The following is a 15,081-nucleotide window of genomic DNA, read 5'->3' as shown; positions in this document are numbered from 1 at the left end:
GGAAGGAATCTAGTTTCTGCCCTATACCTCTTCCTTCTCATTAGCTGTAGGCAACTTCTAGACGCAGGTGGTCTTATCAGATACAACACTCATGAAAACAATTTTAGATTATCACAGTACAGGGCTCTTAACTGCTAAGTTACCACACACCTCCAGCACCAATTTCTCTGCTTCAGAAAAACGCAAGACAATAAGGTCGGACTTGAAAAACAAAAGGCACAGAATGGTAAACAAGTTCTTGTACCATAATGTCTAGAGAAGAGGGAGAACAGTGCAAGTGAGCTATCAAGACTTCTCTGTATAAGATATGACTGCAGATGCCAAAGGCTTCTTTGGACAAAGTGAAACAAATTAAAAACAGGAAACCAAGACAAACTGAAATGCGTTCTCCACTCAAGATTAGGAACTATAGGTGAAGAGAAGTCTGAAGAATCTAGGAATAGTCAGTTATCTCAACTAATCAGTAACTTAATAGCAGCAAGTTGCAGTAATTTAATCACCTAAACTCAATGTATTAGTTAAATGACCTCTTTGTATGCATCTTTCCTCTTCCCTTAGCTGAATGGAAGTGCTAAAACCTTATTGATTCAGACTTTTAATAAATATTAAATGAAAAAAAGCTCTCAGTTATAAAGTATAAGCTATTTTCCATTTACTGATGAAAAGAGCTTCTCTCTTCATCTAACATTTTAATATCTGTTCTGTCTACACTGCCTTTTGGAAAAGACAGACTTGCCTTCCATGGAAGAGATTAACATTTAGGAAACATTAATGTGCAGCTGGGCTTAACAGATCCAACTGCTACTGTACTCCAAGTCCAGAATTAGAGAAGTGCAAGAAAAACTGAAGTAGTAGCTTTATACTGTTGAACAGTTCTCGCAGAATAAAACAGCCAATTCATTTGATGAAGTTTAAGTCTTTGATGAAGGTAAGTCATTGAAGAAGTTGTTTAAGTCTTACTGCAATTATCTTACCATTACATAATCCATTCACTAAGGATCATGTGGCATTTTAGGATATTCCTGTGATCCCATATCAAAATTATATATGAAAAAAATGCAAGAAAGTGTCCAGTGTCTCATCCCATGGAAAAAGAGCTTTTAATTCATTAAATTTTTAACTCTGCCTGTAGCTACAGAGTAACCGTGCTCTCCCTATGTAGAAAATTAATATTTTCACATCCCCAATATGGAGTGCTAATACATCCTTGTCATAAAAGGAATCAATAAAAAATGTTAATAATTCATTTCAAATTCAAATAAGTTCCAGCACTTCAATAGAATATGCCTGAGAGTCTTTCTGGCGTTTAAGTCTTTGCAACTCTTGCAAACTTCCTTCAATCTTGTTGAGTTCAGAGTAGAATCGTACCTAAAAAGAAGAAAAAGCAGACGTTTATAATAAAATACAGTTTAACTTGGTTCACTTCATACATAATAATATTGTGCAACTCCCTGTGGCTCTATATAATTCCAGACATATTCTAAGTAGGCCAATAGAGCAACTTTGAAGGTCAAAAGGCAATTGCCATTTGATGCTCACAAAGGAGCATATAGAGGTGAACATGCATAATTTGATTTATTATGTTTTGAATTTTTATAACATACATACTTAACTCCCATGTTCTAAATCCATGCTAAAATGAGTTCAGTATTCAGGTGTAGCTTACTTGGGCTCTCACAAACTTATGCAGGCTGGAAAGAAGTCCTTTTGCTTCTGGTAGCATTACCATAACTGTAAAGTGAGCATCAAGTAACAGGCACATCCAATCCATGATCTGAAGAAAACAAAAAAGCACACATATATGTTATTATGCAAATGACACTCAACTTTTGATTTGAAAACGGACTCTATAGTGTTAACTTCTAGCAGAATGCATCATTCCCCACTTTAAGACCATTTTTAGGCAATACCTTAGACAATGAATACAAATCTCTGATTTTGATTTCACTCAGTTACAAAGTACAAAAACTGAAGGATGTGCAACTCTTAGAACGTGCATTTTACCTGATTTATAGTTGGAGAAAGCACACCAGGAAGAGTGGTATTAATTTTTTCACTGCTTTTCACATACAGGTAATATAAATACCTGAGAAAGAGCTTCAAGAGGAAAAAAAGGGGGGGGAGAAAGTGTCAATGAGAGGCAAAGAGATGACGTTACAAGAACACACATGTAAGACCTTTGAGTTTTCTCCCATACACAACAATACTTGATGCTCAAGCTTTTTTTTTTTTTTTTTTTTTTAAAGAAGAAAAAAAGAGATGCCTGTACACGATGCATTAAAAATACATAGTATGGCTCCCCATCTCAGCTTGGAGTTTTAAAACTCTCAGATATTCAAAGTGTAAAAAGATGTTTCCTAAGGACTGTGCTAAAAATTTTATCAGCAGTAACAGCTTTAGTTCCAATTTCAGCAGCAGTAGCCAACAAGAAATTGATGGTATTCAGAACCAGGCAACATTGTCTCGTCCTCAGCATAAGTCATAAAGACTTCTTCTCCCTCCAAAAGAAGGATTAAGGAGATGGGTGAGTGTTAAGACTAGCTTTGTTCTGATATAGTTTTATAGTTTTAGAACACTATACACTGTAGATAAGCTCAGGTACATTTACAGAATATCAGTACGTGCAGCTCAAAGTTTAAGCTTGATTTATTTTACATTTGGTATTTTAGTGTACAGTTTACTTCCCTTCCCCACCCCCCCTCCCCAACTTGTGATTTTGATGCAACTGATCAAATTCGCATGTCTCACCACTTTCTTAAAAAATATACAAAGCCAAAGGTGTTAAAACTATTACTAAAAATGAACACTATTTAATTGGACTGGATCATAAACATACAGTTTCTTCCTTACATCTTCTATAAGCAAAGACCAGTAAAAGAACAGCAAAGTTCTGTATGTACCTAGAAAAACATAGCACTCAATAGCATTTAATCTTATTAATCATCTTAGAATAATGCATGAAAATGAATTTATTGTAACAGGATGAAGTTTCTGATGCATCTCTCTCTTCCATGTCCTCCCTCCAAAAATTATTTAGAATTTTTAATTTAAAAATGCTTACCACAGCTTGCTGAGCTGGAAGGTCTTTCAGATGAGGCAGAAGAAATGTTTCGCTGTAAGCTGAACGCAGAACAGCATTTCTGTGCAGTATTGAGGAAATATTTGCAAGGAAAATCCAAGTTTATACAAACAAACTGAATTCAAATATAACTGAAGAAGGAGATCCCATTTCAGCTTTCACTTGCATCTCTATCAGGAAATATATGCAGCCATCAAAACACTGCAGTAACAGCCATCTTAAATAGAATTGTATTTAACTCAAGCAGGTAATTGCTAATATGTATTTCTTCAACAATTATTGATGCAGTTTTTTTCTTAGGGAAAGGTTTAGGTATAGTTTTGTAAAAATACAGAAGCTTTAACTGGTGCAAACACTTTCTAGAAGTTAATCATTTATATTTGAAGTGACTTCTACTGAATGCAAACTTCTCTTAAAAATAGGAGAACTTCTGGCTAACAGTTATACTCAAATATATATTCAAATGATAACAAAAAATGTCAGTTAACAATGCTAGGAGTAAACATTCACTTTGTAAATAATGAACTAATACAGAGGATACAATAATGCAGCCTTTTGTGGTCCAACAGGGCAGAATTCACCATCATTCTTCAAAAGGGTTTCCTTTGTCAATGTAGTATCACGGCTGTCCTCTTCCAGTTCAGTATTGAAACCATTCTCTACTATTTCATTCTTAACTCCTTTATTGTTGGATTCAATATCAATATAACAGATTACAGAGTCCATATTCACATCTGATCTTTCAAGATAGTCATCACTAATGCTGTAGAAGAAAATTCAGACATTTAATAGTTTTATTATTAGATTTTAAAACAGCAATAAGACAGTATTAACTCCTTTGCGCATACCATAAGAGTGGAAATATGTACTAAAAAGTATTATCTTGCAGAGAGGATCAAAACCTTGAGAGAACACTTAATATTTTGTAATTACTAACCTTGAGCAATACATGCCTCTTTTCATGTACTCCAACAGTACAAATTACTGTATGATTAGACATTCATAGGTTTATTTCAAGGTTACGGAACATGTAAGATTGCTGCTGTGCTCTGACATTAATAGGACAGTTTAATCCTTAAGACAAAGTCAGATTTCATGAGAACCGTAGTTATATTAACAATATGAAGAAGATTTGGTATTTAGGAAGGGGAAGAGGGAAATCTTTTGTGCGCCTGAAGTCCAGAGAATCCACAGTGCTAGAGGCTCTAACTACCTAAAGCTTCATTCATTTGGGCAGACATCAAAATGAACTTGAGTTAATCTTTCTTATGGGTTTCTTACTCTAGGTAAATTCCTTATTAACAACACACCTTAAAGGAGGCAAATGCTACTTTAGCCAGTGGTGTTATCAAAAGGCATACTCATTTCCTTACACCTGAAAATGTTTAAATTACTAGAATGTTCTTTACAAAATAGCTATGCATGCAGTATACAGGACTACAGCATTCACTGTACTTAGAATTCTGTTTCATGCACAATAAATAACTTGTCTATGCAAATTAAAGCCATTCTTGGCATAACAGGTTTTAGTAAAAGGACTTAGTTTGGTGAAACCCAACCAATCAAATGAAAAAAAAAACAAAAACAAAAACAAAACAAAAAAAAAAAACCGCACTCTGAAACCAACTTACCTTAAAAATAATTTCAAGCAAGCATAAGTCATTTCTTCAGGAATATCTGGGAAGCATTGTAGGCAGATTTGTAAGAGATGCATATCTTTTTTCTCCAAAGCAACAGCCATTAAGTCCGGGCATAAGCTGCATGAATAAGGTAAGTTACCTACACTCCTAGTAAAACTAAACTAGCAAATAATATAGATGAATTACTTTTACACACACAAAGCCGTCAATTCCACCTCAGAAATACCTGAGCAGGAATTGAATATAAGCATCTTCCAATAATTCAAAGTGCTTTTTTTTTTTTTTTTTTTTTTTTTTAAAGACTATGATGAGAAGTATCACCTGTAAGAAAGCTCTCGTTTTTGTATCAACTGTACCAGGAAGTTTTGAGGGTAGAACATTGGATCTGTTTTACATCTGTTTATAAGAGCAGGTATTATACATCCAATGGTAGCTTGGACATCTGGCATCTGTGCTTTCGACAGCAATTGTTTCAATTCCTCTTCAACTGCAGCTGAAGAAGAATCCTGAAAACAAGAGGTATCATGCAACTCAAGGGCAATACACGGCAGGAGCACAACTCTCAAACCTTCTAGTTAGACCGAAGTAGAAAGAATTATTTCAGTATTCAAGACAAAGAAATAAAACTACTCACTAATATGTGTTTAGGTATCCTACCACAATCACGAATGAGCTAGCAGTAACAGCAGAGTAATTATGCCCTCTGAACGTGGGAATAAGTAGTACAGTTCAGTTGTTACTGATTACTCTATTAACTTCAGTAACATTATCAAGATCTCCACCTGAAGTGGAATGCAGGGATGTTTCAAATAAGATTGGATATCGCTTAAAGTATCACAACACTTGCAGCCAGCTTTGAAGGGGAACTACACCAGACTATGCCATTACCAATCCTGACAAATTATTCAGTTTATTTAAAGATGGAGTATCAGTCCCAGCATCCTGGGACCCAATTTATATTGACCTGAGTTTGATAATAAGTAGTAGACTAACTTATCTGATTTGCTAAAAAACAAGCGAAGTTCATCTAGAGTAGGGTACATTTCCTGAAACAAAAGCAAAACAAACAAACAAACAAAACAACCAAATCTTACAAGAATTTAAGGTTTATCTTCATCCTGATCTTATTCATAAATTCATATCTTGATTTTATCCATAAATAAATTAAAAGCAGCTCAGCTTTGTTTACTTACTTTTATATCTAATAGTAGCTGCCCAACTGTTAATGTATCTGGTGGGACCTTAGCAATACTACTCCTCCTTGATCTTAGCTACAATAAAGAAACACAAGTAGTTATCCTTCGGGTCAAAAAAAGAGAACAAAAACCAAAACTGGTGTATATTCAGATTTCAGGCAAGACAACTAGGAAGATCACACATCAACTTTTTGCAGCAATTGCATTCAGCAACTGGATTGTCCAATCCCAGAAGCGATGTTAGAAGCACTCAGTGACAAGTAAAAAGTTATGTTCCCTTTTGCTACAGTATGTAAAAACAAATAGCAGCATGAGAGAAAGGACAGAAACAAACCAGAAACCTCACTTACTCCCACGTTTAACTTACAGTCATTTTGGATTCAGCTTTTAGAGTTACAGATTGCTGTGACTGAAGTGAAACCACCAGCTCTTCATCACTAAGGTTATTCCAGTTTAAATATGACACATCTGTGAACACAAAAGTGAAACTGCATAAACACTTAACACATCAACTTCTAATAGCAATACGTATTTTCACAATTATAATCCATGCCCTTTTTTTGGCTAAAAATATCAATTTGTTTCATTTCAGCAGCAAATAGCTTTATGATCCTCTTTATACACTGTCTTCTCATAAAATCTCTTAAGGGGAGTGGGGGGAAATAAACCTGCTGCTATATATTGATTTTGAACACTACTTGCAACATTTTTCAGTGCAACATTAAAGTACACAAACTGTTAAAGTACAATTTAAACTTAAGTTTACAAATTTACAACTCTGGCCTGTTAGATGCTCTTCAACGCTGTTAAGTTACTTCAAGCTGCTTACAGCTCACTGATTTAATAGAACTCTATTAAAATAACATCTTTAATGCATTTTTTTAAAGGCTGAGATCTCTGCAGTGTAATTTCAGAAAGATCTTACCAGAGGTTTGACTGTCTTTGAGCTTTCCCACAGCAGCTGCCAAGGATGAAGTTTCACACTTGTATATAATCACTGTTAGCACTTTTCCATGAGTACAAAAAAATTTTTCCCCATAACACCACAGCTACAAAATATTAAACAGATTGTTAATGAAGAGTGTAGCAGGGAAGGAATTTTCTGCACAAGGTGACATTTAACTCCTTACTACAAAATTCAATTAAGTCTTCTCACTGATCAAATGATTACTGTTGTATGGGTTTAATAATTGCTAGCACACCTCCATTACATGTCATTTTTAAATTCAGAAAACAGCCTACTGTTTAATACTTTCCAGTGATATCTTGATGTACAGTAGCTGCTCTGGGGAATAAATTCCCCTAGATAATCTTAATTTGTGAGTTACCAGCAAGTCTGGCACCATTAAGATGAACATGCAAACAGCATTCAGCTCCCCTGCGTCCCTCCTCTCCTACCCTTTTGTATAAGTCAGATGTTCTTCCCTGATGCATTTAATCACTTGGGTGTCAGTTTACTCATCAGTTGACACCGGAAGATCTTGGAGCACAATTTAGGGACTTGCTGGGATTATTTAGGCACTCATTTGCAAATGGCCTGAGCATAATAGCTAATTAAATGAAAAAAATAGTCTGCATCTATTTAATTATCACCAAATAATCAAGACCACCACAAGTGAGAAGATGCCAAAGTATCAAAGAGGTTACCAGAGGTCACCATGCTTATGGTTAGCATCCATACGAAAAATAAAAAAAGGTCAGCTGGCCATTATTATTGATTTTGTTTCAGAACTTGACATTTACTATTCTTTCACATACACACACATAGGAAAAAGAGGTCATCTGTCTCTTTTCACTTCTGTCAGGCCAAATGCATCAGATGGAAGCTTACGAACCACAAATTAAAGACAGAGCTCACTTGTCCACTGGTTCCCAGGGGCAGTTCTTTTGAAGTCTGCAGTGTTTGAAATTTAGTATTCCATATTGTTAGGCACTCTACAGAAAACAAGAGATCGATATTACAAATTCAAAAGCAATACAAATACTACTTTTTTTCTTTGCTATTTTCAGTTAAGGACTTGAAGAAATAAGTTTCCACCTACTTCAAAGGAGAGAGAAAAAAAAAAAGCTCAGTTTCGTAATGTATTCAACATTCTGGTTAGCACTCTCAACAAAAGTATTTAAAAAGTAGTTAGTTTTTAAGCAAGTTTTGAACAAGAAGCAGTGATAACAGAGATAGCAGCCCATACAGCAAGTCTGTGCTGCCTGCTAACTTACCTACAAAACTCTAACAGCATTTTAAGGTTGGCCAACTTCAGCTATCCATCTATCAGTTTTGCTAAATCTATCACCTAACCTGTCTGGAAGAACATTTTGTTTTAAAACAGTAAACTACATTCAGTGGCTTAAATTTCAGTGGCCCAGCAGTTCTTCAGACCTCGAGGCACAAGACTGAGGTTTGTTTCACTGTTTTGAGGCCCTGATCTTTCACGGGACGTAATGCTGCCTCCCCCTACCACAAGTTCTCTTCACTGCTTCTTAATGGTTTGCACAGACAGCATGAAAGCAAACAGTGACAACACCATGGGGAGCTTAGTCTTGCAATCCACTGTACCAGTTAGTGAAACACAACCTAGAGAATAGTGTTTTCAACTACACACCTCAACTGAGTGCATTAGTTTCAAGAGCCAGCCAATACTTGACTCAAAAAGCAACATTTATAGCACTCACTAAAAAAACAAAAACAAAAACAAAAACAAAAAAAACAAACATCAACATTTTTTTCTGCTTTGTAACTTATATAATCATTTTATCTAAGAACAGTATTTTGGAAGTTAAAGACATCTTAATGTAGTTATTTTCCAGTTACCTTTAGATTCTTCACCAACTGCTGTTAGACTTCCTAATACTGCAACATGGTCTTTATCGAGAACAGCAAAGGAAGTTCCCTTTAAAACACTCCCGGATACTGAAAGTTTGAGCAATAGTGACTTTGACAAAATTTGCTCTTCCTCTTCACCATGCTGCTGCAGAGGTATCAGAACTTTATAGATTGAGTCATTGGAAACTGTCAAAGAACAGAGACAACATTTTTTATGATCTGTCATTGTGACAAAACTAGTGATAACATACAGCAAAAGTATACCCAAAATCAGAGCTGAAATACAAAGAAATCTAAGATGTCATGATGCAAAGCAGAAGCGCAGTAGCATTGCTACACAGGATCTTTGAGGTACAAGTCAAAGTTTAAGAACAGTAACCATTTGCAGCCATTAAAAAAGGACTAGAAAGATGCAATTGCTTCCCCCACTAATTATTTTACAAAATTTAAAAGCAGTAACTCACAAACATTAACACATTTTCCCTGTCTTTTCCTACAGTTCCTTGTTTTACTTACATCCCATTACAAAGTACAACTTACACAAACATAGAAGTGTGATGATCTGATTTTTTATATATGCTGTAAAACTCAGTGGATTAAATGATTCCTGTTGTTCAAGCTTATATTTGTGTAGAATATTCAGCTTAAATTTCTGTATGTAGATAAAATAATGCCCATCCTAGAACAAACGACAACAAAAAACGCAATTTTGCCTTTCATTTACGAAGAGAAGTAGTAATAGGGAAAACGATATTAAGATATTAGTTATGCTATATTTTGAATGTAAAGCAAAATTATGAAAGTACATGTTTACTTCAGGCTGTACAGCATAGTTCCAGAAAATTTGTAGATTTGTGTAAGTAAAGAGAATTCTTAGCTCATGCAAGAAATGGTTTCATAGGGAGGAAGCACTGAATGAGATTCATGGATTAATTTTAAACATTTGAAGGTTGTTTACATAAATGCTATTAATAAGTTCTTTATAATTAGCAAGCATTTTAGCAAAAAAAGTTACATAACTGCATATTACATTTAATCTCAACTGTTTGCTGCAATTGTAAGAACCAGGCTCAACTAAACTTCAATTTAACAGTTATATCAGAAACAAATACAGGATAATGATTTTACAATGAAACAAGTGATGTTTTTTCAGGAAAACACTTGCATGTGCTGCTATTAAAGCTTTTATTTTTTTTTTTTAAACTCACTTTCTCAGTAGCAAAAATTAAGATAGGTTCTTCTCCTTCCAGAAAAGCTTCACTCCACCTAAAACAGAAAGCAGCATTATCATCTTTTGAATTCCATGTCTGAACCCAGAGTCAGGCCATTATTACTTAGGCAGCCTCTTGTTTTCCTCTCTGTGACTAAGATATTAAAACTGATGCATTCAAAATAATTCAACCCATTTTGGTCTCTGGATCCCTCATCCCTCAAAAAGGGTCAGTCTGCATCATCACCAATTCCTTTCATCAAAAAACCCAGCTTCTTAAAGTAGTATTACTTACTTAATTACTTCATCTGAGATAAAGTTTTCAATTTCTTGTTGTGGGGCTTCCAGAAGGACATCTAAAGTTCGAACGCCACCTCCTTTGAATAGTACCAACGGCTCCCCATGGGGTAGAGAATGTATCCTGTATACATCAGCTGAAAGCTGTAGAGAGGGGAAAAAAGGAAAAAAGGAATTATGTTCTTCAGTACATTACCTTGAAAGCTGAGTGTTCTGCATGTTTTCCTTATAAATTCTCTGAGTAAATAAGTATAGGGAAGAGGGAACTTGCACGATTTCTAGCAGGTGCTATTTTTGGAATGTTATAGAATAATGCAAGTCACTACCAGATAAGGAAAAGCCCCTAATAAGCACCATATTTCTGAAATACTTCAGACAAAACATAGCTGAGGATTCTTTAAAGAAAATCCTTAGAAACGATACTAACCAAACTACCCAAATGCTAACAGAATATTAACAAAGTGCAATGCTTGCATGATAGTCACCCACTTCAAGTGCATTCCTTGCAGTACTCCAGAGCATGAAGAAGGCCAAGTTAACAAAACAATCAGCCAAAGCTTAATGCTAGTAGTACTATGAAAATTAATCCTCTCCTTCTCCCAAGATTCAAAACGTTAGCATAAAAATGAATATAAATTAAGATACTCACTGTTGCTTTAAATACTTTGTCTAAGTTAACATCTTCATCCCTCCATATTCTTAAAACCTTAAAAAGAAGAATTGTTTGATAAGCGAAGAAGTACATAAACTTTGCATTACAAAAAATACCAGTGATTACATGTTACTATACAACACAGGAAGAAAATACGAAGACATTCACAGTAATTTCAGTGAAAACATATGCAAGGGAAGTTTTCATAAGAAGCTAAAGCTGCAACATTAAAACACCAAAGGAACCACCAACAACTTTTTTATCTACATTCGCGCAGAAGACTCACACTTTTTTTTTAAAAAACAACAAATAAACAATCTCACCTTGTCATCATGAACAGCAATATATTCATGAGTTTCAAAGTTGCACACAACGGGACACGTGATCATTTGTCCATGTTTAACGGACCAACAACCTAGTGGCTTCTGGTCTGAAACCTCGAAGAGTCAGAAAACACAGAGTTAACACATAACACGCTATGCTTACAAGACTGCTCATATGACATAAGCTTCATAAAGAAAACAGATGCTAGCAAGATCTGCCTAAATAAGAACATGAAAATATGCAAACTTCTATATTGGAACACAAGTTTTAAGTTCTGTTAGTATTCTTTTTTTTTTTTTTTTCTCTCCATGACTTGACTATCAGAAATTAGAGATGAACACAAACTATATGATGTAAATACACTTCTTTTCACTTTAGAAATAACCTTGCCCTATAATAACTGGACAGGCTTGTGCTGTCAAGCATTGTGATCATGCTAAGCATTTCCATAATAAATATATTACTTTTAATCACTAATGAAGTTATGCACAGAAATGCATCTTTCCTCTTCCTGCATTACTACAAGGAAATACTACTACTTATTGCGAGCAAGATCAACGAGTTTTACTGTCTAAATCAGTCTTGCATGTGATTGCTATTTTGTTGCTCAGAGGACATTGGGGCCCCTTTCCCTAGTGTAGGGGCAGGCTGCGCCAGCCCTGCCAACACACTGATGTTCCCGCGCACGCTCCCGGGAGCAGCACTAAGGATCGGGAAGGGCGCTCTATGGATCTCGATGGACGCAGCCAGTAGGATGCAGCAGGCATGAAAGCCAAATATATAAAAACAAGCGTTTGTCTCAGCCCGCGTGCGGGGGCCGCTGCAGTGAGTGCGGGGTTTAGGAAGGCGCCCGCAGCTGCGGGCGGGGGCTCCGGCGCTGCAGGCCGCGCTGACAGCCGCGCTGCGCGCAGGCCGCCCCGGGCGGCGCGGTTACCTTGAAGAGCGTGGCCGTCCTGCCGCGGTCGGTGAGCAGGACGTGGTCGGCGTCGGGGCCCGGCTCGAGCGCCAGGACGCCCGCGCCCAGCCCCACGCCGCCGCTGGGCCCCAGCCCGCACAGCGTGAACGCCTCGCACAGCGCCGCCATCTTAGCGCGCCGCCCCGCCCGCCGGGCTCGCCCCGCGCCTGCGCGCGGCGGCGCGGCCGGCACAGCGCGCATGCGCCGCCGCCGGGCGGGGTGCGCGTGCGCGGGCGGCGGGAGGGCGCGCGGCCTCCGCTGAGGGGAGCGCGCGTTACCGCCGCCGCGTGAGGGGTCTGGGCAGGCGCGCGAGCACGGGCCGCTGTTAACGGCTGGGAACGGGCGCCGTGAACGTGGGAGCGCTGCAGGGAGCGCTGCAGGGCGTTCTGTGGCGCCGAAAGTGAACCTGTTTTTAACAGCCTTCAGTTTTACCGAATTTCTGTGGTCTGGAAAACTGGGATTACAGTTCTGGTCTGCATACTCCCAGTGAAGTTGTAGTAAGGCTTTACTAGTTAATATTGTCAGCGTGCATAAACTACAGTGCCTCTTGGATATATTAAGTGTTAGAAAATTATGCAAGTCAACAGTTTTTCAAAAGGCCATTACAAAGCAGTGCAATTAACTGCACTTAGTTTCATTTATTCAGTTGTGTTTTCTGTGCTTTTTGTGCATATTATGAATCAGATCATTTTCACAGCTATTCATATGGTCCCGAGTGTCTGATCATGGTATCATTTATATGCATATTAGCCCAAGAACACGGGATACAAGGCTTCTGTCATTCTGCACTTACACAATAAAATTGTGCTGTCTTTAAGAATATTTTAACATACATCTGCCACATGAAATGTATCTCTCAAAGGGTTTTTGTAAAGAGTGAGGTTGCAAAATTTGTTCCCCCAGCAAGAGTCGACGCAACCCTAGTAATTTTAAATTGTAATTGACGTTGTCAGCAGGGTCACTCTGGGCCTTGCTGCGGGCATTCCTGCGGGTGGGAATCCCGCACTGATCGGGGTCTTGGCGAGTCAGCACCAAGCAGAGCCCGGGCTGCGCAGGTCCGTTCCGCGGATCCCGGGCGGGATGCGCGCGCTCCACCCTACACAGAGCCATTGGGTCGTCCCGTACTCGGCCAACGCGTCGCCAGTGCCGAGCGGGTTTCCTCCGTTCCTTGGCTGCGTTGCTGCACTTGGTCACGGATGGGTTGAGCTCTGCTGCAGTTACTCGTGTAGCAAAGCACTAATGTCACTAACCAGTGCTCCAGCAAAGCATAAAACGCTCTTCATCCTCGTAACGTCTAGTATTACCGTTCATGTTTAACTTTAGCTGGCTGGGACCCTTAATAGTTCCTAGACTAAACCCCGTAATCACTACCTTAAATATTTTCTAGGCCTGTGTTCATTCCTTGTACCCCACGCTACTCAGTCATGAAGCATTACTATAGTGAACACGCAACTACCATTCCTTCAGTGCTTCATCCTAGAGCAATCCTCTCTTTAAAAGCCTGAAGAATCACTGGATGTGACATTTTTGTTGACTACAACAATATGACTTATCTACAAGTGATGCAAGATTTTTACCTTCTAAGAGGTTTCATGTGTTCTCTTTTTCTCTGTTTACCCAAACGCTGTGTCGCCAAATCCCACATAAAGAATTAGAAGTGTTTTCCTGCTGAAGAACTTCCTTGGTCAACTGAAATGGTCATTTACAAATGAATGGGTAACATCAGAGTGGTGTGACACCTGCCATGATAACATCTTGGAAAAGCTTGAGGAGCAACAAAACCTGAATTGCATCCTCAGTAAATGTCCTAAGTGGCTTGAATTTCCCTTACAACACCCGTTCTTTGTGCAGCTTGTTTTTGAGCAAGGGATTTGCAGAGCTGGAGGCAGAAGTGTTAATGACTACAGTCCTTGCAGTAGGAGACCAGTGAAAGAAAATAGCTACACTTGTAAAGAATAACTGTTGGTAGTTTATTTACAACAAAATGCAGGGGAAAATACAGTATTAAAAATAAATAAATTTGAAAAAAAAAAAGAAATGATGTGGATGAAAAATGTGACCATCAAATTGTCCTGGTTAGCCTGGCATTATCTAACATACAGAGCATTCCAAGTCTTGGTCCTGTTTGATGATAGTGGTGTATTGGCTAATGTAGCTGTCGTAACACTAAATAAATGAATTACTGGACATTCAGAGTCACATGGACAGTGAATCTGTTGCAGTGACACCGGAAAAATACAGGCGATTGTAATCCAGTGACCATGCTGTTCGTTTAAAGCAAAATTTTGTTAGACTTATTTAGCATTTTTCAACTTACACATATAAAATCAAGTCCAAACAAGGAAATGGAAAAGTTCCTATTGACAAGTTCATGAATTCTCTCTGACTGCACTCACTAACTCATAAAAAGCATTTACAGTTGGCTTCAAATGACAGCACGTGTTTCCAAGTCACAGTGCAGCAAGCCTCAAAGCGGGTTGGACAAAATGTAGCTGTGTTACCAAATGAAAGTCAAAGAACAGGTATTTTCATTTCAAAACCTCTACAGCAGCAAATAATGCAAAGTGGCTACTAGATGTCACAAAATCACCTTCCAGAGTAATTAAAAAGCCAAAGAGTAGGGTCTAATAGTTCCTTTCTTCAGGATTTATCCAGTCGTTCACAAAATCAAGCAGTACATTCAGAAGAAATGCCGTTAAGTGAGCGTGTTGTTGGGAATGTGCTGCTCCTTATAGTCCTTAGGAATACTCATTTTTACATCTATCAGGAGATCAGCTGCAGACTGCAGTGAATTGTCAGTGACTTTGTCACGCTTGTTTGCGAGGAAATTCATGTCAGTAGGAGCAAGGCTGGGAGAGGTTTCTAAGGAATCCCACGGAAAGCGGTGGCGTTGAGGGGAGTCCACGG

At 38.0% G+C, this 15,081-nt stretch overlaps 1 protein-coding gene across 2 annotated transcripts; it reads right to left on the bottom strand.

Moving 5' to 3' along the window:
• Positions 1 to 1,069: 1,069 nt before the first annotated feature.
• On the bottom strand, positions 1,070 to 12,312 carry NOL11 (nucleolar protein 11). Of its 2 annotated transcripts, XM_088537666.1 has the most exons (18): positions 12,154 to 12,312; positions 11,219 to 11,332; positions 10,893 to 10,949; positions 10,242 to 10,387; positions 9,945 to 10,002; positions 9,277 to 9,415; positions 8,725 to 8,922; positions 7,774 to 7,850; positions 6,841 to 6,964; positions 6,283 to 6,383; positions 5,913 to 5,990; positions 5,041 to 5,225; positions 4,711 to 4,836; positions 3,621 to 3,842; positions 3,062 to 3,140; positions 2,005 to 2,097; positions 1,667 to 1,774; positions 1,070 to 1,368 (listed from the first exon to the last, which is right to left on the bottom strand). In XM_088537666.1, exons 1-18 carry the CDS (start codon positions 12,301 to 12,303, stop codon positions 1,255 to 1,257), a joined length of 2,169 nt encoding a protein of 722 aa, XP_088393792.1. In that variant the 5' UTR covers positions 12,304 to 12,312; the 3' UTR covers positions 1,070 to 1,254. The 2 variants fall into 2 exon arrangements, with proteins under 2 accessions (XP_088393792.1, XP_088393799.1); XM_088537673.1 differs by lacking the exons at positions 5,041 to 5,225; positions 5,913 to 5,990; positions 6,283 to 6,383 and having other exon boundaries at positions 4,711 to 4,794; positions 6,885 to 6,964.
• Positions 12,313 to 15,081: the final 2,769 nt, after the last annotated feature.

This window comes from Tinamus guttatus, unplaced genomic scaffold (assembly GCF_059628265.1).
Source record: "Tinamus guttatus ecotype Peru unplaced genomic scaffold, ASM5962826v1 Tinamus_guttatus_pri_ptg000045l, whole genome shotgun sequence".
Lineage (NCBI taxonomy): Eukaryota > Metazoa > Chordata > Aves > Tinamiformes > Tinamidae > Tinamus > Tinamus guttatus.
Note: the sequence above shows the minus strand (reverse complement) of the source record. Positions and strands in the feature narration are given on the sequence as shown.